The sequence below is a fragment of the Pituophis catenifer genome, unplaced genomic scaffold (assembly GCF_029215685.1).
Source record: "Pituophis catenifer annectens isolate HBS135680 unplaced genomic scaffold, rPitCat1.0.hap2 SCAF_18, whole genome shotgun sequence".
Taxonomy (NCBI): domain Eukaryota; kingdom Metazoa; phylum Chordata; class Lepidosauria; order Squamata; family Colubridae; genus Pituophis; species Pituophis catenifer.
In genome coordinates, this window is record NW_027256898.1 from 6,125,640 (window position 1) to 6,152,168 (window position 26,529).

At 46.4% G+C, this 26,529-nt stretch overlaps 2 protein-coding genes across 3 annotated transcripts in view; both read left to right on the forward strand.

The window, feature by feature from the left end:
* UBE4B (ubiquitination factor E4B) overlaps nucleotides 1–17,596 on the forward strand; it is a 57,285-nt gene extending 39,689 nt beyond the window's left edge. Inside the window, 11 exon segments of the mRNA XM_070956325.1 lie at nucleotides 1,695–1,794; nucleotides 2,479–2,606; nucleotides 3,231–3,329; nucleotides 4,448–4,683; nucleotides 6,000–6,126; nucleotides 7,092–7,236; nucleotides 7,661–7,795; nucleotides 9,296–9,487; nucleotides 14,569–14,743; nucleotides 15,103–15,249; nucleotides 15,911–17,596. Coding sequence (XP_070812426.1) covers nucleotides 1,695–1,794; nucleotides 2,479–2,606; nucleotides 3,231–3,329; nucleotides 4,448–4,683; nucleotides 6,000–6,126; nucleotides 7,092–7,236; nucleotides 7,661–7,795; nucleotides 9,296–9,487; nucleotides 14,569–14,743; nucleotides 15,103–15,249; nucleotides 15,911–15,972 — 1,546 coding nt within the window. The 3' untranslated portion in view covers nucleotides 15,973–17,596.
* Nucleotides 17,597–21,245: 3,649 nt separating this feature from the next.
* Nucleotides 21,246–26,529, forward strand: part of KIF1B (kinesin family member 1B) — a 116,680-nt gene continuing 111,396 nt past the window's right edge. For both annotated transcript variants that reach the window (XM_070956074.1, XM_070956073.1), the window contains exon 1: nucleotides 21,246–21,269. The gene's annotated coding sequence lies outside the window, so the exon portion shown is untranslated. The remainder of the gene's footprint in view (nucleotides 21,270–26,529) is intronic.

The following is a 26,529-nucleotide window of genomic DNA, read 5'->3' on the forward strand; positions in this document are numbered from 1 at the left end:
TGAGCTTCCTGAGTTGGCGCAGAAAGAACATTGTTGTGCTTTTTTGATGACGTTAGGTGTCCACTTTAGGTCTTGAGATAGGATAGAACCTAGAAATTGATGATGCGTCTTTTAAAGCCTGCGCTGGAATCTTTCGAAAAGAGAGACGCCTTTTTTCCCCCCTTTGCTTTTCAAAGATTGTAAAGCTCAAACGTAGCCGCAGCTTTATTAAAACAAGCCAAGCAGAAGGGCTCGGAAAACCCTTTCAAGCATTGGCCAGCCAATCTCTTGTTGAAGACTTTTTCATTTAGAAGTCAAAAGCTGGAAAGAAAACTCCGACTTCTGATCTGGAAGGGTTTTTTGGAAGCTGTGCAGTGTTAGCCGAATCTGCAGGGGTGTCTAATATGCCCTGTGTAACTGTAGACACACACACATACACACACCTCTTGTTTTGCAAATAATCAAAGACGGAATTGGATGCTTTTGGGTTTTTTTATTGGTGGTGTGTTGTTTTAATGGTTTTATTTTAGGCCAGTTGGTTTGTGAGTTAACCAGCTGGCCCAAAATAAAGCCATTAAAACAAAGTACCAGCAATAAAAAAAAAAAAACCAGAAGCCTCCCAATTCCCTCCCTGATCATAAATAAATGCAAATAAATGCTTCGGCCATCCCAAATTCGCACAAATTGCTTTTCAATTAAAACCGCACCAGTTTTTTTTTTCTTATATTTTTTAAAAAATTGGGGTTATCCTTTAAAATACAAATGAAAATAAAGGTTTTAAGGGAAGGGAAAGCAATAGAATACCTTTCTGACTGCAAACATACATTGCTGGTTTATATATTGCCTGACCAACTAGTTAGACAAATAACCATTTCTTAACAAAGACGCACCTTAGTTTTTGGGAAGGAAAATAAGAAAAAAGCCAATTGGCAGGGGGATCGGCCTCCCGGAATACCCTCAATCAGCTGTTCCCAGAGGTGAACTTTAGCAACAGGTGCGTTGGTTGTGAGCTCTGCGCCTTGCTTTTTTTTTTCAGCCTCTGAAACCTCCATTTTGGAGGCTGTTAAAAGACGCACCCGAATTTTCACCCTCTTTTAGGGAGGGAAAAAGGTGCATCTTATACTCCGAAAAATACGGTAGTAATACAGTTGTTAAATGAATCCGAGTTTCCCCGTGGAGTTTGCTTTGTCAGATGATCGCAAAAAGGGGATCATGTGATCCCCGGGACACGGCAATTGTCATATATATGAATCCGTTGTCAAGCATCCGAATGTTAAATCACATGATCCTGGGGATGTTGCAATGGTCAAAAGTGTAAAAAACGGTCCTAAGTCACTTATATCAGTGCTGTTGTAACTTTGAACGGTCATTAAACGAACGGTTGTAAGTCGAGGACTCCTTGTATTTCTTCCTGGCTGGTTTACACAGGTTTTCCTCTTGCAATGGTTTGAGCGCCGATGCTTTTGTCCTGATTACTCAAATCCTCCCCACCAGAGGTGGGGTTCAGCCGGTTCTGGCGAACTGGTAGTGACAACTGCGGGAGGCTCCGCCCACCCGTCTGTACATAATGTGCAAGCAAAGAGCATGTACAGCAGGCCGTGCGCATGCGTAGAGAAGGTGCATGCGAGCGAAGCGCGCTCACATTTGCGAACCGGCAGGGAAGGTAAGGGAATCCCACCTCTGCTCCCCACTCACACTTTCTGGGTTTTCCACAGGACCGTGGAGGATTTGAAGAATAACGAAAGTCAGTGGAAGGATTCTCCCCTAGCTACCAGGCATCGAGAGATGTTGAAACGATGCAAAACCCAACTCAAGGTTCGTGGCTAACTGTTGTGGGCCGCCAGCGGCCAGCAGAGCTGACAGCAGATTCGGACAGTGAGGAGGTTGGGGAGGAACATGGGCCAGTCCTGGAGTCTGGGGAAGGCTCTGATGAGGGCTCTGCGTCAGAGGCAGAGAGAGGGCCAGGGCCGTCTGACAGTTATCAACTGCCTTCGGAGTCGGACATCAGTGGGGCAGAAGAACAGCTGGAGCCTGTTCCCGATGTGCGCATGCGCAGAGTTGCCAGGAGAAGGGAACAGCTACGGAACAAGGGTCGACTCAGGAGTAAAGCCACAGGTGGATGATGAAGGTCCCCTCCCAGAGGGAATAAAAGAGGAGCAAAAGGGGAGGGGAGTTTGCAGGAGGCAATTAGTTCGCTTAATTGGTTTGTGACTCTCGGAGTCTTCTTGCCAAGTTTTGAAGATATCGGCCTGGCAGCTCTCCAAGTCAGCTAAGGTCTGTGACTGTCAATTCTCCCTTGAAAGACTTTGCTGGATGTGAATGAGAGGAATTCACAGTCACTTAATAAAAAGGTTTTTTTTTTGTCAGGGCAAGGAGTCTGCTTCATGCTCTTGGGAAGCATAGCTCAGAACAGCTAAGGGAGGTGGGGGTGGGAGGCTATTTTTCATGACTTGTTAGGTTGTGTCACTTCATTTTGACTCTCGTCATGTCCCTGCCCAGAAATTGGTGCGATGCAAAGCTTGCGCAGACGCCGGCCTGTTAGATGAGAATTTTCTCCGGAGGTGCCTCAACTTTTACAGCGTGGTGATCCAGCTCTTGCTACGGATTCTTGATCCTGCCTACCCTAAGTGAGTTTTGCGTGCCTTACGGTCTTCATCCCATCCTTTGCTGGACTGGATTACTGTGGGATCTAAAAGCCCAATCGGATAAAACAGCAGGGCTCCCCCACCCCAAACGTTTGGGCTCCAGGGACCAGTTCCATGGGGAAAGTTTTTTCTCTGGACCGGTGAGGGGGCTGTGATTCTACATGCTGCCTGCATCCCGTGGATCAGGGGCCGGTTTCAAAACCTGCCGGTTCGCTTGTGGGCGCAATACTTCTGCGCATGCACAGAAGCATCCAGGTGGGTGGGTGGAGCCTCTTACTGCCACCGTTACCGGTTCTCCCGATCCGGTGCGAGCCAGTAGCAACCCACCACTGCGGGGCTTCGCTTGTTTGCCAGTTTTTGTCATGGTGTGGCCTGGTGCCAGTCCACAAACCTGGGGTTCGGAACCCCTGAGATAAAGTCTCTGTTGTCAGAGGGATAACATTTGATGGTGCACCTCTGTGCTCAGATCTAAATTCTGCGCTGAAATGCCCCTCCAGTTAGTCCTCGAATTTAGAAATGTAATTAAGCCTGGAATTACAGTCGTAGGTCGTGCTGTTTATTAAGCGAATCTTTTTCCTCAAACGATTTCTTCTGTCCTATCTGCAGCATAACACTGCCTTTAAACCCAGATGTCCCGAAAGTCTTTGCAGCGATGCCTGAGTTTTACGTGGAAGATATTGCGGAATTTTTGTTTTTTATTGTACAGTAAGTAAAAAGAAAAAAACTTACTTCATTTCTTGTGGATTGAAGTTGTCCTTTTGAGGAGAGAAACCACAATGCTTTGGATTGAACAGTCGCTCCGGATAGAGAGATGGGAGGCGTATACATTTCATTCATAAATAAAAATAAATAAAAGCAAGGAGTCTAATCCTCCTTTTTCGGGGGATATCCTTAGCCGTTTGGCCAACACTGGCAGCCTATTTCTCCAGGTTTGCTTCTAATCAGGTTGTTGGTGCAATAGGCTGACACTGTAAACCACTTAGAGACGATTGTAAATCACAATTAAGCGGTATATAAGTCTTAAGTACTACCGTGTTTCCCCCAAAATAAGATCAGGTCTTATATTAATTTTTGCTCCAAAAGATGTATTATGGCTTATTTTCCAGTTAGGTCTTGTTTTGGGGGAAGTACAGTATTAATTGCGTCCGTCTGGCTGACGATCTTAACTGGGGCTTATTTTTGGGATAGGGCTTATATTAAAAGCATCCTGAAAAATCATGTTTCGACTTATTTTCTGGTTGGATCTTATTTTCGGGGAAAGGTATTACGATGGATAGACGGATGGATGAATGGATGGATGGATAGACAGATGATGGATAGATAGATAGGAGAGGATGGAGAAAGATGGATAATAGATTACATGGATGGATGGATGGATGGACAGATAGATGATGGATAGATAGATAGATAGATAGATAGATAGATAGATAGATAATGGATAGATAGAGGGAGGGGGAGAGAGACACAGAGAGATGCATGCATGCTTGGATGGCACAGTGGTTAGAATGCAGTACTGTAGCAGGTTGACTGCCGGCTAACGGCCCACTGCCAGGAGTTCAATCCTGACCGGCTCAAGGTTGACTCAGCCTTCCATCCTTCCAAAGTCGGTAAAATGAGGACCCAGACTGTCGGGGGGGATAGGCTGACCTTGTAAACGTCTTAGAGAGGGCTGTAAAAGCATTGCGGAGTGGTGTATATAAGTCTTAAGTGCTATTGCTCTTATTATGGGTTGGATGCCATCTCTTTCCGCTTTGGCCATTTAATCCTTGCCGAGCCTTCCTCCGTCGTTCCTTTCATCCCGCTTCCCTCTCCCCGTTTTCCAGATACTCGCCTCAGGTACTCTACGAGCCTTGCACTCAGGAGCTGGTGACCTTCCTCGTGATCATGCTCTGCAACCAGGACTACATCCGGAACCCTTACTTGGTGGCCAAGCTGGTGGAGGTGATGTTCATGACCAACCCAGCCGTCCAACCCCGGACCCAGAAGTTCTTCGAAATGATCGAAAACCACCCGCTGTCCGTCAAGTTGCTGGTTCCTTCCCTGATGAAGTTTTACACAGGTTGGTGAACGAACGCCCTGGATGGATGTTGCACCCAGTTGTGCCGCTCGGGCAAGGGAGCCATGCACGGTACCAACAGTACAGGCAGTCCTCGACTTAACAACTGTTTCGTTTAGCGGCCGTTCCAAGTTACGACGCCGCTGGGGAAAAAAATTGACACGATCGTTTTTCCACACTTAGGACCGTCGTGCGTCCCACGTGGTCACGGGATCAAAATTCTGGCCCTTGGCGACTGACTCGTATTAATGGCAGTTGCGGCCTTCTGTCAGTGGGGGAGCCAGATTCGCTTAACCACCGTGTGGCTAACTCAACGACGGCGGCGATTTCAATTCACCACTGTGGCCAGGAAAATCGTAAAACGGGGCAAAACTCCGTTAACAAATGTCTCGCTTAGCAACCGAAATATCGGGCTGGACTGCGGTTGTAAGCCGAGGATTGCCTGTATCTCTTGTACTCCTTTCTCGATTGTGGCAACTTTTAAGATATGAGTGGACTTCCGACTCCCAGAATTCCCCAGCCAGCATAGGAGTTGAATCCCGACCCATCTTAAAAGTTCCTAAGGTTGAGAAACATGGCTCTAACCAGTTAAGCTCCCACGGCTCTAACCAACTGAGTTCCCACAACTCGCTGACACCCCAAGGCTCATTTTGGCTGTTCTGAACTAGGCTCCCTTAACAAGCAGGAGGCAGGAATTGGTCCCGGCAAAACCTCTTTTATTTACACGACTGTGAATTACGTTCATTCACAGTCAGCAAGTCCTGTCCAAGCAGTCTTTCAGAGGAATATTTATTAACACAGACCTTATCTTGTTTGGCAAGCTGCCACGTAACTTGTTTCCAACCGCAGCACAAGGCAAAACCTGGCACAGAGTCTCTCAGAGTCATGGAACGGACTAATTGTTTCCTGCGAAAGCCCACTCCCCCTTCGCTCTTATTTCCTGTGAGAGGGGCCAATCACCTCCAAGGTGTGGCTTTACTCCCAAGTCGACCCTTCTTTCTGAGTTGTCTTCTGGCAGCTCTGTGCATGAGCACACTAGAAACGGGCTCCAACTATTCCTCTGCCTCACTGCTGTCTAACTCCCTCTCTTCCTCTCACGCAGAGCCCTCGTCCGAGCTTTCCCCAGCCCCCAGGACTGGCCCACGTTCCTCCCCAACCTCCTCACTGTCCGACTCTGCTGCCACCTCCCTTGGCCGCCAGCAGGCCACAAAACTAGCTTAGTGTGTTGTGCGAAGGTGGCCGCTCTTGCTTAACCTGGCATCCTCAGGGTGCGTGGAGACTATACAACTCTTCTATTCCCCCTTTTTCCCCCCCTCAAGACGTGGAGCACACCGGGGCCACCAGCGAATTCTACGACAAATTTACGATCCGCTATCACATCAGCACCATCTTCAAAAGCTTGTGGCAGAACATAGCTCACCACGGGACTTTCATGGAAGAGTTCAAGTGAGTGTAACCCTTTTACATGTAAGCTTGTTCTGGATTGGACGGGCCGCTCGTCATGGAAAAGACGCTGGATGGGACACTGCTTATCTGGGCTGGATGCATCTCTTAAGGAAAGGCCAATCATTTTTAAACTGATGCAGTGGAAAAGTTTGTTTTATAGCGATTGTACCACACAGAGGTGGGTTGGTTTTTGGGTTTTGATTTTTTTTTGGCCATCCTAAGAGCCACGGTGGCGCAGTGGTTAGAGTGCAGTACTGCAGGCTACTTCTGCTGATTGCTGGCTAGCTGCAGTTTGGCAGTTCGAATCTCACCAGGGTCAAAGTGGACTCAGCCTTCCGTCCTTTCGAGTTTGATAAAATGAGGACCGAGATTGTTGGGGACAAGAGGCTGACTCTGTAAATGGCTTAGAGAGGGCTGTAAAGCACTGTGAAGCAGTATGTAAGTCTTAAGTGCTATTGCTATCTTCCTTCCTTCCTTCCTTCCTTCCTTCCTTCCTTCCTTCCTTCCTTCCTTCCCAGTGCTTAGAACGCAGTATTTCAGGCTAACTCTGCCCACTGCCAGCAGTTCGATCCTGACCAAGTGGCTCCCAGGTTAACTCAGCTTCCCATCCTTCTGAGGTCGGTCAAATGGAGACCCAGATTATTGGGGGCAAGAGGCTGACTCTGTAAACCGCCTAGAGAGGGCTGTAAAAGCACTGTGAAGCGGTATATAAGTCTTAAGTGCTATTGCTAGTGCGAAGCATTTTCCCAACAGGCTGAGGGATTCTTATTCCTACTTTGCGGAAGGCAAAAATGGATGCCAGGGAATTTAAAAACTACTAAGCAGGGATCGGGGGCCACATTTCTCAAGATTGATCAGCCTGCCCTCCTCCTCCTCCTCCTCCTCCTCCTCCTCCTCCTCCTCATCTATTAGAGCTAAGAAATCCATCCAATTGTCTTTTTTTTTTTTCCCCTTTCCCTTTCCAGCTCCGGCAAGCAGTTTGTTCGCTATATCAATATGCTGATCAACGACACGACGTTCTTGCTGGATGAGAGTTTAGAGTCCCTCAAACGCATCCACGAAGTGCAGGAAGAGATGAAGAACAAGGAGCAGTGGGATCTTCTCCCCAGGGTGAGCTGGGTCTCGGGTTTTAGTGATTCCCCTGCTGAGGAATAGCATAAAATAACAGAGTTGGAAGGGACCTTGGAGGTCTTCTAGTGCAACCCCCTGCTCAGGCAGGAAACCCTACACCACTTCAGACAAATGGTTATCCATCATCATCTTTAAAATTTCCAGTGTTGGAGCATTCACAACTTCTGGAGGCAAATTGTTCCACTGATTAGTTGTTCTAACGGTCAGGAAATTTCTCCCCAGTTCTAAGTTGCTTCTCTCCTTGATTAGTTTCCAACACCACAATTCGAAAGCATCCATTCTTTAGCACTCAGTCTTCCTGAAGGTCCAACCCTCACAGCCGTACCTGATTACCGGGGTGGCTTACAGATGATAATGATCATACAGGTTATAAATATTCTTCCTTTGGCTCTTTCCTTCCTAGGATCAGCAACAGGCTCGGCAGTCTCAGCTGGCCCAGGACGAGCGAGTCTCACGCTCCTATCTGGCTCTGGCCACAGAAACGGTTGACATGTTTCATATCCTCACCAAACAAGTTCAGAAGCCTTTCCTCAGGCCTGTGAGTATCGGGAGCGCGGAGCGCAGGGGTGGGATTCACTAGTGGTAACAACCGGTTCGCTGCACGTGCGCTTCGCTCGCACGCGTGCCAAACCCACGCTTCCGCGCATGCTCATTACGATCAAAAGTTACCTTCTACTGAATCCAGAATGAGTAAAACAGCTGAGATGTGGCAATCCGCTCTGCCGCGCCAATCAACTGGGCTTAAAACAAAAGAAATATAGGTAGGTTGGTAACACAGCAGGGGTGGGTTCTAAAATTTTTTACTACCGGTTCTGTGGGCTTGGCTTATTTTGTGGGCGTGGCTTGATGGTCATGTGACAATTATTTAGGATTTAGCAGAGGTACTGGTCTACCAGGCTTTTAATTGCTTGCAGAGCCGTACCGGTCTACCTATTTGTTTTTGGAGTGAACCGGTCTACCCATTTGTTTTTGGAGCAGACTGGTCTACCATCACACTGCCTTTTACCACTGATCAGCTGTAGGGCGGCCCTTGAAGCGCCGCAGCAAGAGTTTAAACAGTTTTTTGCCGCTCTGCCACCACCGAGAGCATTGGAAACTGCTTTCAGGCAGCTTGGCCTCAATTGCCAATCTACCACCACTAAGCGGTTTACAAGGAGCGGATCGGTTCTAGCCGATCAGTTGGGAGGCTTCTTGGCTTCTCAATTTAAAGCGATGGTCTCTTGGTTTTTTCCCCCTCTTCTTTGTCAAGTGAGCCCTGATTTTTTTCTTCAAGCCGATCAGCTGGGAGTCGGGAGGCAGCGAATAGATTGGGGGGCGGGGCCAGGCAGAGGTGGTGTTTACCGGTTCTCCGAACTACTCAAAATTTCCACTACCGGTTTTCACTACCGGGGAGAACCGGTAGCAACCCACCACTGTAGCACAGGTGCAGGCGGGCAGGCTCATCTGTTCGTCGGAGCGAACCAGTTCGCTCTCAGCTGATTGTCAGAGCTACCGGTACGTCAGAACCGTCTGAATCCCACCTCTGGCGCGGAGGAAGCTTCGGCTTTGCTTCCAGATAATCTCCTGCGGTGTCATGGCCTTTGGGGGTCTGAACCCCCAGCTGTTCTGAATCCAAGGACAAGCCTTTTTTGACATCGATAGAACTCTCCCAGGAGTCGCCTCCGGTTGTAACCCTCGGATCGAGACACTGGCTGAACTCGATGGGCAAAGGACTATGACCAAACAAGGCTTCAGAGGTGGTATTCAGCTGGTTTGGATCGGTTCGGGCGAACCGGTAGTGGTGACCTGTGTGTGGGTCCCCCCTGGGCGCAATCCCTCCTATAGTGCTGTGTTTGTTGACATCACAGGCATGCATGGGCAGCACGTGTGAGTGAATTGCTGTGTTTTGTGATGGCGCGCACTCACATTTCCGGTGCTGGGCAAACCGGTAGTAACAGTATTTGAATCTCATCTCTGGATGGGTTTGTGTTTCTGGTTACCGGCTTCTTGTACTGCTCCTTCTCTCCCAACACCTACACGCTGCGATTTCCCATTGCAGGAGCTTGGACCACGGTTGGCTGCGATGCTGAACTTCAACCTTCAGCAGCTGTGCGGCCCCAAATGCCGCGATCTGAAAGTCGAAAACCCCGAGAAGTACGGCTTTGAACCAAAGAAGCTTCTGGATCAACTGACAGATATCTACTTGCAGCTGGATTGTGCCCGTTTTGCCAAAGCAATCGCGGACGACCAGGTGAGAGTGGGGATGGACTCCAGGTCTTAGCTGAGAAGGTAAAAAGCGTGAAGACACTTTTACGATCCAGGCAGAACCACCTCGTCTCTAGTTTTTGGAACTTTGAGAGTGGGCAGGATTCATGAAACCCTTTGCTGACACTCAAAAGGTTTCCGTAATACGCAGTCCTCGTTTTGTGACCATTCACAATCATCATGAAAAAATAACTTTTTAAAAAAAGTTAAAAAATAAGCAGTCCTTCTATCTATGACCTTTGTAGGTCTGTAAATCAAAGGAAAGCCGAAGTTCAATCGTAAGTCCCGTTGCGGTTTCACTTGATTGCTTGGCTTAAAGACCAAGTTGCCGGTCCCAATTGTGGTGGCTAAGCGAGGACTACTTGCCCGTGGGACAAAAAGTGTTGAAAACCCACCTATCCCTTTAGGGAGCTGAGCAAAATCCTCTGGGGGATTAAAATTTGAAGTGAAACAATATGATCGGCTTATCTCTTTAGGACGGTGCCAAATCACCTCCATCTTGGTTTGTTTTAAATACTTTTTCCAGTTCTGTGATTTAACAATCAGAGCTCGGGGCATTGAGGACGAATAGTTTGGCGTTACCCTGTTTCCCCGAAAATAAGACCCAACTGGAAAATAAGCCCTAGCATGATTTTTCAGGATGCTCGTCATATAAGCCCTACCCCCAAAATAAGCCCCAGTTAAGATCGTCAGCCAGATGGATGCATTTAGTACCGTATTTTCCCCAAAATAAGACCCAACCGGAAAATAAGCCCTAGCATGATTTTTCAGGATGCTCGTCATATAACCCCTACCCCCAAAATAAGCCCCAGTTAAGATTGTCAGCCAGATGGTGCATTTAGTACCGTATTTCCCCCAAAATAAGACCCAACCAGAAAATAAGCCCTAGCATGATTTTTCAGGATGCCCGTAATATAAGCCCTACCCCCAAAATAAGCCCCAGTTAAGATTGTCAGCCAGATGGCTGCATTTAGTACCGTATTTCCCCCCCAAAAAATAAGACCTAACCACAAAGTAAGCCCTAATGCGTCTTTTGGAGCAAAAATTAATATAAGACCCGATCTTATTTTCGGGGAAACAGGGTAGCTGAATTATTGACTCACCTTGTGGCGGTGGCACCGACAGCCCTGCCCAGCAGGAGCCTGCTGCTGGCCCATTTCTTCTGCAGCCGCTTGCCGCCACTCACACACATCGGCCCGGCCTCTTTTTCGCCTTCAAATTTTATTTATTTATTTATTTATTGGTTTGATTTATATGCCACCCTTTTCCGGAGACTCAGGGCGGCTTACAATGTGTTAAGCAATAGCCTTCATACTTTTTGTATATACCTGCTTAGTAGGGCTTTCGCCCCCCCCCAAGCGGTGTTCTATTTTTTATACAAAGTCAGCTTATTGCCCCCACAATCCGGGTCCTCATTTTACCTACCTCGGAAGGATGGAAGGCTGAGTCAACCTTGAGCCTGGTGAGATTTGAACTTGCAGTAATTGCAGGCCGCTGGTGCTACTTAACAGCACTTTAGTCTGCTGCACCACCAAGGCTCTTCCGGCAGGCATCTGAAGGCAAAACAGAGGCCGGGGCAATGCGTGTGAGTGGTGGCAAGCGGCTGCAGAAGCAACAGCTGCAGCAGCAGCTGTAGAAGAAGGAGAGGCAGGCGTCGGGGTGTGTGAGGCCTGGTAAGTAGGGCACTCCACCCACCCCCATCCCCATCCTAGCTTATTTTTTACCTATGTGCCTTGCCCCATCTCCTGCACCCTGGGATGGGTGGGATCTTAATTAGGGCTAATTTTGTGGGTGGGGCTTAATTTGATCGCATGCGCTCAAAAACGTGATAGGGCTTCTTTTCAAGGTGGGTTGTCTTTTTGGAGAAACACGGTATAATATTACAGTAGTTTTGGATTACGCATGTTCTGAAATCCGCTTTATGTGCTTATATACTTTTAAACTAAATCAGTCCTTCAGAGAGTGTGATTCTGTTAACAATTCCTCTTTAAGTTTTTCAGGCCAGGCATTTTGGGTGTGGCTGATACATTATGAATATCCCCCCTCCTCAAATCTCTGCTTTTCCTCAACGGGGGTTATTTGGGTGACCCTATGCCAGTGATGGCTAACCTTTTTGCCATCGCGTGCCAGGAGAGGGGGGGGGCAGGGGAGGGTTGCACGCGCACGTGCCCACGCGCATGCGTGCGCTCCCCCCCCCCCGCTCCTGGCACATGATGGCCTGGTAGGCCCGTTTTTCTTTCTTACCTGGTTCCAGATCCTCTCTGTGTATCTGGGAAGGGCGAAAACAGCCTTTCCCACTCCCTTGGAGGCCCTACGGAGGCTGAAAGGGCCCATTTCCCAACTCTCGGTGGGACAGGAAGTGACATTTTTTGCTGTCCCCAGCCTCCAGAACCTCTCTAGGAGTCTCTAGGAGCCTCTCTAGGAGTCTCTAGGAGCCTCTCTAGGAGTCTCTGGAGGCTGGGGACAGGAAAAAACATCACTTCCTATCCCACCGGGAGTCGGGAAATGGGCCCTTTCAGCCTCCGTAGGGCCTCCAAGGGAGTGGGAAAGGCTGTTTTCGCCCTTCCCAGATACACAGAGAGGATCTGGAGCCAGGTAAGAAAGAAAAACGGGCCTTCCCCACCCCACCCCAGGCCCTCCAGAGGCAGGAAACAGCCTGTTTCCCTACTTCTGGTGGGCCCAGAAGGCCCGAAAATCAGCTGGCCGGCGCGCGCATGCGCCCCAGAGCTGAGCTGGCGTGCCCAGTAATATGGCTCCGCGTGCCACCTGTGGCACATGTGCCATAGGTTCGCCATCACGGCCCTATGCTATACTTCATTTGTTATCATGGAATGTCTTTAGCACAAGAGGGGGAAAGTATTCCAGTATTTGAAGGGCTGCCACAAAGAATAGGGGGTCAATTTATTTTCCAAAGCACCAAAGAAGGCAGGACAAGAAACAATAGATGGAAACTAACCAAGGAGAGAAGCAACCTGGAATTAAGGAGAAATTTCCTAACAGTTGGAACAATTGATCAGTGGAACAGCTTGCCACCGGAAGTTGTGGGTGCTCCACCATTGGAGATTTTTAAGAAGAGAATGAACCGCGACTTGTCTGAAATGTCTGAAGCAGGGGGTTGGACTAGAAGACCTCCGAGGTCCCTTCCAGCTCTATTCCGATTGGATTGGGAACATATCCAATTATCGTGACGAATCTCAAAGAACACACTCTTTCTTCCCCCCACTTCCTCCTTGCTGCGGTGCTTTGAGTCAGGATTCACTGCACTGCAGATAAATCTGGATCGCTTTTGGAAGCGGGCAGATGTGATGGAGTAGAGAGCAGTCACGGCCAGGCGTGCCCTGCCCTGCCCTGCCCAGCTCAGATTGATTTATTCCTTCCGCCAGCTGAGACTTAGAAGAGTAAAAATGAACTGAAGGTCGAATCCTTTCGGTTCCCTACGCTGGGTTGCGTGGATGTTTCGCCTGCAGCATCCTCTAAAGCCGGCCAGGATTTTTCCCCTTTTTCCCAGTGGCGGGTGGTGGTGGATTTGCTGGGTGCGTTACAACTTTAAGCGGGCCTTTCTGCAGCAATGCTGCATTTAGCTGGCAAGCTCCCAGCAGATTCTGGCTTCCTTCTCCTGCAGGAGCTTTTTGCAAACTGACCTAAGAAGACAGCCAAAGATGATTCGGATAGCTTTGTCTACAGAAGAGCTGTCTGAGGAGTTAACTCCTTAAAGGAAAGTCAAGAACTGCTCAAACTCAGCTGAGGGATGGATTCTTTCTAACTGAATTCTTCCTGGCTGGCAATGAATCTCCTTTAGCTGGTGTGTTTTTCGTGGAATCCTAGAGAGATCTCTGTGGCGTGTGCTGAAATGCTGGCAAACAGCTAAGCCTTTCCTTGTGTGGAGCACACAACTCCCACCGAAAACAACACATTCCTGGCCCCTCAGGTCGATGCTGAATTGTCAGAAATTGGAGTTGTTGGGTGATGCTTACACCAGTGATCTTCCCCTTTCCATTCTCTCCAGAACAGCGAATTAAAACAAGAATGAATGTAAGGCATATAGAGTGGTTTATTTCAGCATGGTAAAATATCTAGGACAGGGTTCTGCAACGTTAAACACTCAAGAGATCCATTTGGACCCGTTTCCCACAGAAAAGAAAACACCAGAAGCCACAAAACTCTTCCTGTACCTGACTATTTCCTGAGTGGCCACAAAACTAGCATATGGAGTTGAATTAAAGATTCTGAATTTTTTCTTTTCTTGGATTTATCCATGATTGGTTTACCGGGGATCGAAAAGCTTAATAAATTGCGCGTCAGTGGGTGTCGCACATTGTCAGTTGTGATGCATATTTTGAGTGGCAGGGAGCCGCAGCAGAGGGATGAAAGAGCCACATGCGGCTCCAGAGCTGCGGGTTGCTGACCCCTGATCTAGGAGGAAGAACAGCGCCCTCGAGGCAGTGTGTCTTTCTGACTGTACAATAAGGGCAAGAGTTCAGATTTGTGGTTAGAAAGCTAGACTTCCAAGACAATCCAAACTACAAAAATGGATCTGTTCTAGCATTTGGTCTGCTCTTGGAAAAGCATCTGATTGCAGAAGAGTAAATAATTTTCAAGATCGATATAGCCAGTCAGTTAGACTTGATCTAGATATATTTAGTAGGCTTTAAACAGTTAAATTAAACAAATCTAAATCTAAACAATATCATTTTGGTTTCCCTGGGATTGATTTCTGCTTGATTGTTCGTCTGGGGTTAATCCCTGCTTATCTGGACGTTGGTTGTTGGGAGTGGAGGCATTTTGAACTTTTGGTTTCCTTCTTAGCTTTTGTAATTGCCTCTTTGGAGCGGTGTGTAAATGTGGTTTATCTCAATGTGTCCATTGATGGCTAATTGTCGGAACACCAAACTTCCAGGAGTTTTTGGATTTAGCTTAGTCTAAGGCGCTCACAATTTCCCCAGTGAAACTTCTGGCTGAGTCTGTCCGTGCGTTGAGAGATCGAGTTGTCATCGTGTCTTCTGACTACCGAGCTGGTGTTCTGTTGGTTTGGCGGGCTTTGACGAGCCTTTGTGGTTGGCTTTGCAGAGGTCTTACAGCAAGGAGCTATTTGAGGAGGTGATTTCGAAGATGAGGAAAGCCGGCATCAAGTCGACCATAGCGATAGAAAAATTCAAGCTGCTCGCGGAGAAAGTGGACGAAATCGTTGCCAAGAACGCCCGCGCCGAAATTGACTACAGTGATGCTCCGGATGAGTTCCGAGGTAAGTCAAGTCCTTGTCGGGATGCAGTGAACTAATTTCCAATGAATAAAAGAAGGCGGTGTAATTTTTAATCACTTGTTTAAATCGGTGCCCCTCCCCAACCTTTGGGGCACCAGGGACTGGTTCTGCGGAGACAGGTTTTTCCGCGGACCAGAAGGGGAGTGGTTTCGTGTGCTGCCTTCATCCCGCGAATGGGACTTCACTTTGCGCAGCCGGATTTTTGGCATGCTGCGGCCCAGTGCCGGTCCACAAACCTGAGCTGGGGATCCTTGGTTTAAATCCATAATGGGTGTGGCCCGGTTTATTTGTTGAGCTACTACCTTTAAAACTCAGTTGACAAGTTGATTGTGTCTCTTCAGATCCACTCATGGATACCTTAATGACTGACCCAGTCCGGTTGCCATCGGGAACTATCATGGATCGCTCCGTCATTCTGCGGCACCTTCTCAACTCCTCCACGGATCCCTTCAATCGCCAGACACTAACAGAAAATATGCTGGAGCCAGGTAGTTGGGGGAGAGAGGGGGGTTTTCAAACCCATCGCGCAATTTTGAAAACTATAATCTTTTCACGGTTTGGGGTATTCTCCCAGCTTGTTTCTCCTCCTGTGGAGACCTCTCACAAACCAGCTCGATCACATCATCAGCGCATGGGGGAGTGGTATATGTGAATCATTCCTCTTCCCTGCAGTGTATTTAAAAAAAAAAATAATAATTCTTGGATTTTAAGGGTTCTGTGTCAGGTTTCCAAGTAACACACATAGCAATCAAAACTCCAAGGATTCCTCAAAGAATAGATTTCTTGGATATGTCATATTGGAACGAGCTGGTGAAAACCGACTCTAAATGTTCCGGCAGTTTTCAGCTAATTAAAAGTAAAAGTTCTTTCACTTTCTCCAAACAATCAGTCATAGTCCAATCAGGATACAGTCCAGTTGGTAAATGACTCCAGTCCCCTCCTCCTAGACACCTGGTGGGAATGTTCTTGGGTCCCAAGAAAAAGTATTTTATTTTGTCTACAGCACCACAGCTATCTCTACTTTCCCCTCCCTTTCCCACAGCTCCAGTTGTGGCAGCACTGAAGCCCTAAAATGGCCACAGCCAGGTCAGTTTCAGAGTTGACATTCTGCCCCCCTCCTTTTTTTTTTTTTTTTTTTTTTTTTTTTAGTGCCTGAGCTGAAAGAGCAAATCCAAGCTTGGATGAGGGACAAGCAGCACCCGGATCACTGAGGTCACCCCCCTGGCAGCGCACGCCGAGGTCAACTGCGGAGAGCAAGGCAGCGGATCGAGGCGAGGGGGAACGCCAAAACCGTGGGGAGTTGAAGCCGAGTTGGGGCCCACGCAGTGCCTGCCACTGCTGCCACCACAAAGGACCGTGGAACCTCCTGGGCGAGGCGGAAGGGGGAAAAAGAGGCACCACACCGCGAAACGCAGCTTAACTCTCTTGTACATAACTTTTAAGCGATACATCGGCAGTCGATAGCATTGTGGGTGGGATTCAGTTAGCAAGTTCCTTTTTTTTTTTTTTGGTTCTGAAAAAAACAAAACAAAAAACGAGACTCCTCCATTTTCATCGTTGGGGGTTCATAAACAGCCGAGTTCGGTTTAGCCAACGACGCGAAATCGGGGCGGCACAGCCCTCGGGGGTGTGCGTGTGTGTGTGTGTGTGTGTCTGCGTGCGTGTGCGTGTTTTTTTTTTTTTTTAAACCAATATATTGCCAGATCTCCGTTAATTTGATAGTGGTTGGAACTTTGAACATTTTGCTGCTAAAGGTAATCCCCCCCCTTCCCCTCAAACCTTTTCATTTCTCTCGTCACCTCTGCCTGCACGATCCCGCCTCCCGGTTTCTCTTTATTTTTATTTTATTTTTTTCTCCTCAGTGTTGAAGAAAAACCTTCCCTGTATATGGAAAAGATGACTTCTGAATGTCCTACGGAGGACATAATTTTGAGAAAAGCAAATGTGCCTGCGAGGAGTATTAAAAGAAGGGGGGAGGGATATGGGGGAAGGGGATCATATTTTTCTATTAGAAAGCTTTTTTTTTTTAATTTAATTTAATTTGGTAAGTCCACCCCCGACCCAGTCGCAAATTTCATTCCCCCGCCTCCCCCCCCTTTGTCGACACGTTGAAATTTTAACATTGTTTGACGTGTCCCTTTATCTTTTGAGGAGAGGCTTCATATCCCCTATGATGTTGTTGTTATTATTTTTATTTTTAGGTTGGTTTTTCTTCAGAGCCTTGTATGATAGGTTGAAACAACTGCCGCAAAGGAATTGGAGTGGAATACGGCGGGGGGGGGGGGGGGGTTCATTGACTTAAAAGATATATATAGAGAGCTATATATATATATATATATACACACACATATATATATAAAAAAAACTTTTAAAGGCAGAGATCTTATAAGCTGAACGGTAATGATTCTCTGTCTTTTAAAAGTGCGTCTCTTGGGGGAAAATGAGGGTTGGGGGTGTGTGGAAAGCAGATCGTTTTATTCGCGGCGCCTCCGAGTCGAAGCCGACGGATTCATTTTTATGTTGCGTACCAGTTTTATATCCATGGCTTGGCCTTACCAAAGCAAAAAGGGTGCAGAAAAAAAAATGTAGACTTGCTTTTTTTAAAAAAAGAAACTATATAAAAAAGATGAAACATTTTTGTATGACTGCCCTCTGCTTAAAAAAAGATACTTGAATGTCCTTTTTGAAAAGGATTCGAAACCACAGTGTTTTAAAAAAAACAAAATGAAACGAAACAAATTAAGCCTGAAAAGAAAATGTTTTTTTTTTCTTTTCTTTTTCTTTTTTCTGCTGACAGTTTCCTCTGTTCAGTTCCTAATTCTTGAAGAACAATAAATGGTGATACACATTCACAAGAATGTGGCTCCTTTATGTATTTTGGGCGGGCTTGTTAAATCAAAATTACAAATACTTTGTGCAGCATATATGGGACGTGATTTTCATCCAAGGATTTGGTTGCTCTTGCTTGGAGTGGTGCGGTGGCCTAGAGGTGGACCTCTCGCCCTCACAATCAGGAGTCTGTGAGTTCAATCCTAAGTAGAGGCACATATTTCTCTCCCTGGGCACACAGAGAATATATCTGTTGAACAAAACTCCGCATTGGCGACAGGAAAGGCATCTGGCCATTAAAACACTCTGCTAGTTCCATTCAGTTGCTGAGACTCTAACCCCGGAAGGGATTATGGGGTTGCTAAAAAAAAAGATAGTGGTGATTTGGTTTCCTGCTTGTGAGGGGGGAGGTCTCATTTTTTTTAATGAGACAAGCGTAGCTATTGCTTCTTAGGTTTTAGGACAAATCGGTGTTTATCTGCAATAAATCGAGAGTTGTGGCTTGTTATAGAAAAACATGGGCCGTCACTGAATAGCAACTGGTTCTAATGGGTCAAGCCCAATATTTCATCTCTTAGACCAGGGGTTTCCAACCCCTGGCCCACTACCAGGCTGCGGCCTGTTCAGAACAATGCATGTGTGCAAATCTCCCCTTGTGCAAGCGGCAGCTGCTTGCCCTCGCATATGAAATTTCCCTCCTGTGATCGGTGACCACCTTTGCACGCACGCACACTGCTCACACAAATGGACGGCGCACACTTGTGCATGCCGTCCTGGTATGCCCAGTACCTTCGCTGCTGGTTCGCAGATGTGAGCACGCGCACAGGGCCTTCGTGCAAACTGGATAGAACCGGCTGAATACCACCACTGCGGCTACAATTCACAATTAACTATCCCCCCCCTCCCCAAACACGCTACCAAGCTAGAAAGTTTGAGGACCGCTGTTTTAGGCCAAAAGAAAAAAAAAAGTTTCTCTGAATTGTTAATCTGGATCAGAAAAATAGCATTTTTTGCAGGATTCAAGTCAGTCGGTCATGGGGATCAAAAGTTTATTTCAAACTTCTGGGCTCGTGCTGGAGCCTCTCTCTCTCTCTCTCTCCAGAATATGCACACCAAGGCTGTTTTATCTTCATTTTTTGCTCAAGATGAGTTTGAAATGTGTGTCATTCATGCAGAGCCGATGCTCTCTACCCACCGATCAGCTCTATAACACTGGAGAAGTTGTACCTATAATGTGTGATGAGCCAAAATTTACCTCATGAATTGAGGTAATTGTTAACAGCCCACAAATTTGAAAAATTTCTGCCTGCAAGTTAAGATAGAATAGAATAGAATAGAATAGAATAGAATAGAATAGAATAGAATAGAATAGAATAGAATAGAATAGAATAGGACAGAGTTGGAAGGGACCTTGGAGGTCTTCTAGTCCAACCCCCTGCCGAGGCAGGATATCCTACACCGCTTCAGACAAAGGGTTATCCAACATCTTAAAAATTTCCAGTGTTGAAGCATTCACAACTTCCGCAGGCAAGTTGTTGTAGGCTGCATCAGTGACAGGATCAATTTGTGATATAATTTGGGGTTTAGCCTCTATAATCAGGGTCTCTGCTGTTTAAAAAAAACATCGGTTGTAAGCTTTGCTTGTCTGGATCCTTTATTTAGTGTAGGGCATATCCGTACATGAACTAGCAATATAAACATTTCACCCAGATTAGTAAAACACAGTACAATGTAAATGTTAAAACAAGGTTTTATGTTCAGATACCAACGTCCTTTAACCCTTGGAAGCACAGCACTGTTTTATGTTTTGTTTAACCAAGTTGTATTTTACTCGATGTGTAAGTCAGCTCAGTATGGGGAAGGTTTTTGAAACCTTTAAGTAGATACTTTTAAGAATAACAAAAAAAAAAAAGAACAAAAGGACAAAAGAGGCATAGAAATTAAACCATATTAGGACAAGCGGCTGCCACAAATCAATAGTGAGAATAAAATAGAAGCACAGATAAAATATTTAAAGATAAAGTCAACTATAGCTTGAGGTTACTGTCGAAAGAAAAACCCTTGAGGCTGGTGCCAGCAATTATGTAATTGATAGTCCTCAATTTACGACCAGAGTTGAGCCCACGGTTCCCAACTGGTCAGCAAGGCCGTTAAGTGAGGTTTGCCCCATTTAACAACCTATTTTTGGCCACTGTTAAATCACTGCAGCTAAGTGAATCACATGGTCATTAAACGAATCCATCTTCCCCCCCATTGACTTTGCTTGTCTGTGACAGTTACAAGTAGTGATGCCAGGACCCAGTGCAACCGTCATAAGTCCATGCCAGTTGCCAAGTGCCTGAATTTTGGTCACATGACCACGGGAATGCCGCAACGGTTGTAAGTTTGAGAACCGGTCGTAAGTCTGGTTTTTCAGTGCCTTTAAAGCTCCAAAATGACTAAATGAATGGTTGTAAGTGAAGGACTACCTATATTTATATATATATAAAAATAAGGGACCAATGCACACATTCCAAAGATTTTATTTTTCACAGCAAATTTGAATTTGGGTGAGGTATTTCATTGGGGGGGGGGGAGAGGAGAATCCATTTTCCTACAGATCCTCTCAACTGCACGTTTGCAATCTCTCATTTTAATGTATTTTGTGTAATCCCAGCCCATAAATAAAAGCGGGATGAGGGAAGAGAGTTCGTGATTGTGACAAGCCCTTCTTCCTTCAAAGGCACTTTTTGCATTCAGACGTTCATTGCGCGCTTTAAATAGCGGGCTGGCGATGGTCGGCTTTTAATTGACGACACCGGATTTTTTTTAATTATTATTATTTTAATTTTAAATATGTGGTGTTTCTCTCCTTCGCCGCTTTCGTCACGGCTGGCGTTGATTGACCTGAATCAATTCCCAAAGCGCTCAGTCACTCAGCCTTCCCACAATCCTCTCAGAGAAACACTAAATCTGAGGGGGGGAAAAAAAAAGAGCAAAAAAGGCCGCGGCGCTCCCCTTTTATATATATACTCCACGAGGTCAACTCGCCACCCTCGAATTTGTCCTTCCGCGCGAGTCCCCCCCCCTCCCACCTCTCCCCCTGAGGCATTCCTACGCCGCCGCCGGCTTAAAAGAATCCCAAGGAGAATTCCCTGAGAACTGTGAAGCGGAGCAAAGCGCATCCCTTTCTTCGAACGCTCATTGGCTGCCTCCGCGGGCCTTTCATTGGATTGGCCAAGAGGCGCTCCGAGATTGGCAAAAAAGAGGAGGCGTCCTCCGCCTTTTTTTTGCTTGAGCCTTTTTTCGTCACGGATGGACAAAGTCGGCCAGCCTATCGGCGAGGATGCCGGTGGATGAGCTCGGGAGGCGGGCGCCTCTGATTGGACGGCCGCCGCGAGAAAGGGGCGTGGCCCGGCGCCGGTGGGCGGGACGAAGAAGGACGGAGGGAGGGGGGGGAAGCGGCTCCATCGCTTTCCCTTGTCAGTAGAGCGGCGGCGGCGGTGCTGTCAAGGCGGTTCCGTCGTCTGCGCGGGGCCTTCGCTCCTTTCTCGCCGGCCCGGAATGGGGCTCGGCGGAGGCTTCTTCCCCGCTAGCTGCCTCGCCGGTCGTGACCCCCCGGGAAGCCGTTAGCTGTTTTTTTTTTTTTTTTTTTTTTTGCTGTGGCGCCGGTGACGCTCCGCCCTTCACCCGCACTGAGGTAAAAAAAAAAAAAAAAAAAGCGCGAGCTTAAAACGGTGGGTGGGGGGGGGGGGAGTACGCCCGAGCGCGTCACGTGACCTGAGGAGAAGCTGTTGGGGCGGGGCTCTTCCGCCACCTGCTCACCCACCTTCCCCAACCTGGCGCCCTCCAGGGCTGCAACGCCCATCCTCCGGGGATGATGGGGCTCGGAGTCCTAAAAGGAATAAGGGGGGTGGGTGGGTTTCCCCAAGTCCGATGGCGAGGTGGCCTTTTGATGGAAGGAATCACCCAGGGAGAGAGGCCATCATGGTTCCTTCCTTTATTTATCCCCCCCCTTTTTTTTTTCTTCTCATCCCTCCTTTGTTTTTTTTCCCCCCCTCCGTCTCTTTAAAACTCTTTCCCTCCCCCTATCAAGATGCCTCTCTCCCAAAGGGAAAGCAAATTATGTTTGGCTTTTTAAAGAAAAAAGAAAAAGCCATATCCTTTTTTTTAGCTCTTTTTAGCTTTTTAAGTGTAAATTGGGTTTTAATTGGATTGTTTTAAATTGTGGGCCAAAGCTGTATAATTCTTTTAATTAATTTTAAATTTTGTATTGGTATGTTTTTTATCCTTGGCTGTGCACCGCCCTGAGTCCAATAGGAGAAGGGCGGTATATAAACTGAATAAATAATAATAATATCCAGTTGGAGGAGGGAATAGGGTGGATTTTCCTCTTTTGGGAGGTGTGGGAGTGCTGTGGGATTATGGGAGTTGTAGTCCAGGCCTCAGCCTAGGACCTCCTCCCATGTGTCAGATCTCAGAGTAAAACCCATTATGGGAGTTTTAGTTCAGGCCTCAGTTAAGGACCCCTCCCATGTGTCAGATCTCAAAGCAAAACCTATTATGAGAGTTGTAGTCCAGGTCTCAGCCTGGGACCCCTCCCGTGTGTCGGATCTCAGAGCAAAATCCATTATGGGAGTTGTAGTCCAGGCCTCAGCCTGAGACCCTTCCCGTGTGTCAGATCTCAGAGCAAAACCCATTATGGGAGTTGTAGGCAAGGCCTCAGCCTAGGTTCCCCTCCCATGTGTCGGATCTCAGAGCAAAACCGATAATAATAATAATAATAATAAATAAACTGGACTCCTTTTGCAGCATCTTTCATCTTGGCAGGGTGCGATTCAATAACCAACGGCGGCGTGTTATTTCGGTAATTATAAGTTTTGGGTAGATGTTACTGTGAAATAAAAGTCCGATCATAGTCATAATGAATCGTAATCAAGCGTTTTGGAAAGCTGCCGTTTATTTTACGAGTTCTACACCCAAGGCATGAGAAGGGAAAGAAATAGGTGTATCTCATAAAATAGTGCTAGTCCCTAGTAAGGTTTACTTAGGAGCTCTCCTTGGTATGCTGTGCTTGTTTTGTTTCCTGGCCTGTTGGTTTTGAAAAACCTGCCGTCGGCTGAAGCATTTTAGAGGTTAGTGTGGAAAACTCTTAGGGATGTGGCACTGCTAAGTTGGGGGGTAAATTGGTGGGTGTATCACCCCAGGGATATAATCCATGCATTCACCTGTATACAGATTCAACCAAATTGGTGCATCTGCATTTACTGCGTGCAGGTTTGCAAATGTTATAAAGGCATTTGCATCGTAGCTCTCTTACTTTTTTATTAGTCCATTTCAAATAACAGGCTGCTTGTGTTTATAGGTCAGTATTTGTGTGTGCTCCACACACACACACACACACACACACACACACATGCCCTACCAGCAATTTCCTTGCATAAGCTTTTTCCACTTTGATCAGTGTAGGAGGAAGGCTGTTTTCTGAATTCTTTTTTCTTTTCAAGGAGTCTGGTGTTTTATCCCCCAACCGGCCAATTCCAGTTATAGATTCCTCACAGGTTTTGGGTTGTTGTTTTTTTTGCTTTCCCCTTACCCACATTCCTTTTATCCACTTCATGTTCCCCCTAGAGACTTTTTTTCTGCAGCTAAAGCGAGATCTTGTGGCAGACTGTTTTTTTTTTTTTTTAAATGTTGGCACAGGGAGCTTCCCAAACCAGTGAAATGGGGACCCCCCCCCCCTTCCTCCACCTCTCCTGAGTTTTGGTTAGAGTTCCAAGTTTGGAAGTTTAAATGATACACTCACTGACACACACAAATGAACAGCTGTCAGTCAAACAGAGACTTTGGGATTGGGGAATTAAAGAAGAAATTCTTAATGAGTTTTCTGAATGGAGGCCTCTGCCTTCAGCACCAGGTCTTCTGTTTCCCCCGGATGTTGGAAGGCTCTGCTCTGGATTGGGCCCATCCCTCCTAATCGATTATTCCCATCTTGCATCTTTTCTCCTTGAGCCACAGTGCTGCGGCCTAAACTCCCATCTCATCTCAGAAGCAGGGTGGGGTTTGAGGCTGATTTCCCCCCCCCTCCTTCCTTCAAGTTGACCAGACTGACTTGAACCTGATTCCTTACAGTGATTTGTGGCAGCAAACTCTGTCTCTTCCCTTCCCCTCCTCCCCCCCCCCCGCTTTTTGTTTAAAACTATTTCTGCCCTAAAGATAGATGCTCTCCTTTTTTTGTTATGTGTCCTCCCTTCCTCTAGACAGTATCCAGCACAGCACAATTACAGAGGCAGCCATATTGGGATTATGATCTGACGGTCTTCCAGGAGCTCCGTCAGGGATAGGATGGCAGGAGAGGGTAAGAACCACCCGATGAGTAGCTCGGTGAAAATGCTCCCTGGAATTTGTGAGACTTTTGCCACCCCTGGCTTGTCTTTTCACTCCCTGCTGCCCGTTCGGTTTGTCGGGAATTGTATAGGGTGGGGTTTAGGGGCTCTCCTTCTAAGCTGTATGTTTGTTATAGTCATGGAATTAGATCTCTCCATTTGAATCTAAGCTATTTCGGCTTTCTTGGGCTCCCTCTCTTTTTATTATTTTCTCTGAGCCTTGCCAGGTTTCCTCCCTCAGAGCAGAATACTGTGAATTTCCCCCCCTCCATTTATTGTGTTCCTTTTGTGACTACAGTTACAGAAAGAGGAATGAAAGGTATTTTAAGCTGTTGTCGGATACCTTTAGGAGTCAGTTCCATTAATTTCATTTGGAATACCTTTTGATAGATGCACGCTCTCTGGCTTTGTAACGCTCTTGTTTCCATAGCAGTGTAAGCTTTACAAAAACAACATGGATTTTGTGATGGATACCAAACTTGACAGCATTCATATTACTTGCTATTGCTCCTTTCATTTACGCTGAAATATTTAGCAGCCCAACTCAATACGACGGGAAGGGCACTTCTGCTGATCAAAGGACATACAACTTCTAACAAGCCAACTTCACAAAGAGATCACTGTCTGCTTCTGTTATCGTCATTGTCCTGGTGCTGTGTTGGGACTCTTTCATAAAGCACCCTCCCCCATCTCCTTTCTGCCCCTTTGTTAGTCCTTTGCGTATTCGCTGGTGTGTGTGTGTGTGTGTGTGTGTGTGTATCAACTATAAAAAACAGGCTTCCTGGATAGACTCCTCTTTTGTAGAGCTTCCTTAGGATCCCTGCTTGTAAGCCTGAGGTCAGCAGGGAGATTTCACTTTCTCCATTTGCATGACAGCCTGGCTCAGAGTAACCCTCGATTAACCCAGGGAGAACCACAGGTTATTTTTGGGGACTGATTCTGGTTCGGAAATGCTTGGGCATTAGGATTGCATGATACTCTGGTTCTTTAAATGTCCCAGTTAAGCAACTTACACAAATCCAGTCATTTGAATTGATTTGACAGGACAGTTGTAATCTGTCACCAGTTAATTCCACCATCATACGTGCCTTTAGACATGTCTCAAAGATGCTTTTTTTTTTTATCTTGAAAAGGCAACTGGACTGTTTTTTTCCCTTGAGGAGGAAGAAGAAGGAAATGCTTCACTTGTCATCCAAAGAAGCTTCATCTGTTCTGATGGAGGAAGGATGGAATAGAACTGATGAAGTTTCTTGAATAAGAAGCCAAACATCATCATCTTTCTCAAGATAAAAACAGTCCAGCTGCCCTTTTGAAGGGGGAAAAAAAGCACCTTTGAGATAACTATGACCTGGTTGACTGAGAATCTCCACAGACATTTGCCTATAGACATGTTTATATTTTATTATTTTTGCTGTGTAACGTCTTCAGAATAAGAGTTTTATGAACACTGTAATTATATGACTTGTATTAGTCAATTACCTTGCTGATAGAGATTCTGGAATTGTCACCTGAAATCTCTGGACCCCTATAGTTTGTCAGGCAGCTATGGTTTGAAAACAGAGAAAAATGTCTTGATCAGAAAAAGAGTATTTGGTTAGCTTAGGGCTTAGATTCAAAAATATTTTTTTGGTCTTATTTAGGTTTTGGGGATGTATTTCTGTGATTCATTTTCTTGTTTTTAATTCACCACTTTCCCCAGTTTGTTTCCTTGAGAGTGACCCCTAAACTTGTATTTTTCAACTTGAAATTTTTTCTGCATAAGGGGACTCCCATTTTTTGAATTCTTTCCAGATATGACCTGATGCTGGTGTTATCATATTTGAGAAAGCTTCTTAGGGACTCATCTACCCCTAATTCACTTCACCCCCCAATTCAGTGGGCTCTTTTTGCATGCAAGACCCACAAAGGGTGGCGGCTAGATTTCTTGCAGCTTAGTTTACATGAAGCTTATTTACATGAAACTTTTGGCAGGGGAAAGGGAGAGGCTGCCTGGAGATTTTTAGACTACTCAGTGGAACAGAGTTGAATTCCCCCCAAAAGCATGTGTGAAACAGTAAATTCCCAACTGAACAGAAGAGCCACTTATGTCCTGATTGGTACAAGGACTCCACAAATGATGGCGTTTTTTTTCTCACAACCTAGATCCTTGAGTTTGGACCAAAGGCTGGAGAAGAAACTAATAAAGAATAAATTGGTTTCTCCTCCTCCACCTGCTTTACTAACATACTATGTGCATATCTGTTTTTGCAAATGTAAAGCAGCGTTATTCTAGCGTAGAGCCAGGAACAAGACAGAGAGCAATCTTATTAGTTGTTGGCTAAAACTGGGGCAAAAGTATATTGATTACAATTGTGTTACAGCTGTGAAACGGTCCAGTTTTGCCAAATCCGCTTTTCCTAACCTGGTGCCTTCCAAAGTAAAAGGTTATCTCAATCTTTTCATATTTTAAATCACTTGCTTTGACAAAGAATCTTGGTTCTGCTATTAACGCCCTCCGCATTCTTTTATAGCCATTTTAGTGTTGTAATTAATCATTTCTGCTAAGACTTTAATCAAACATGGGTTTGATTAAAG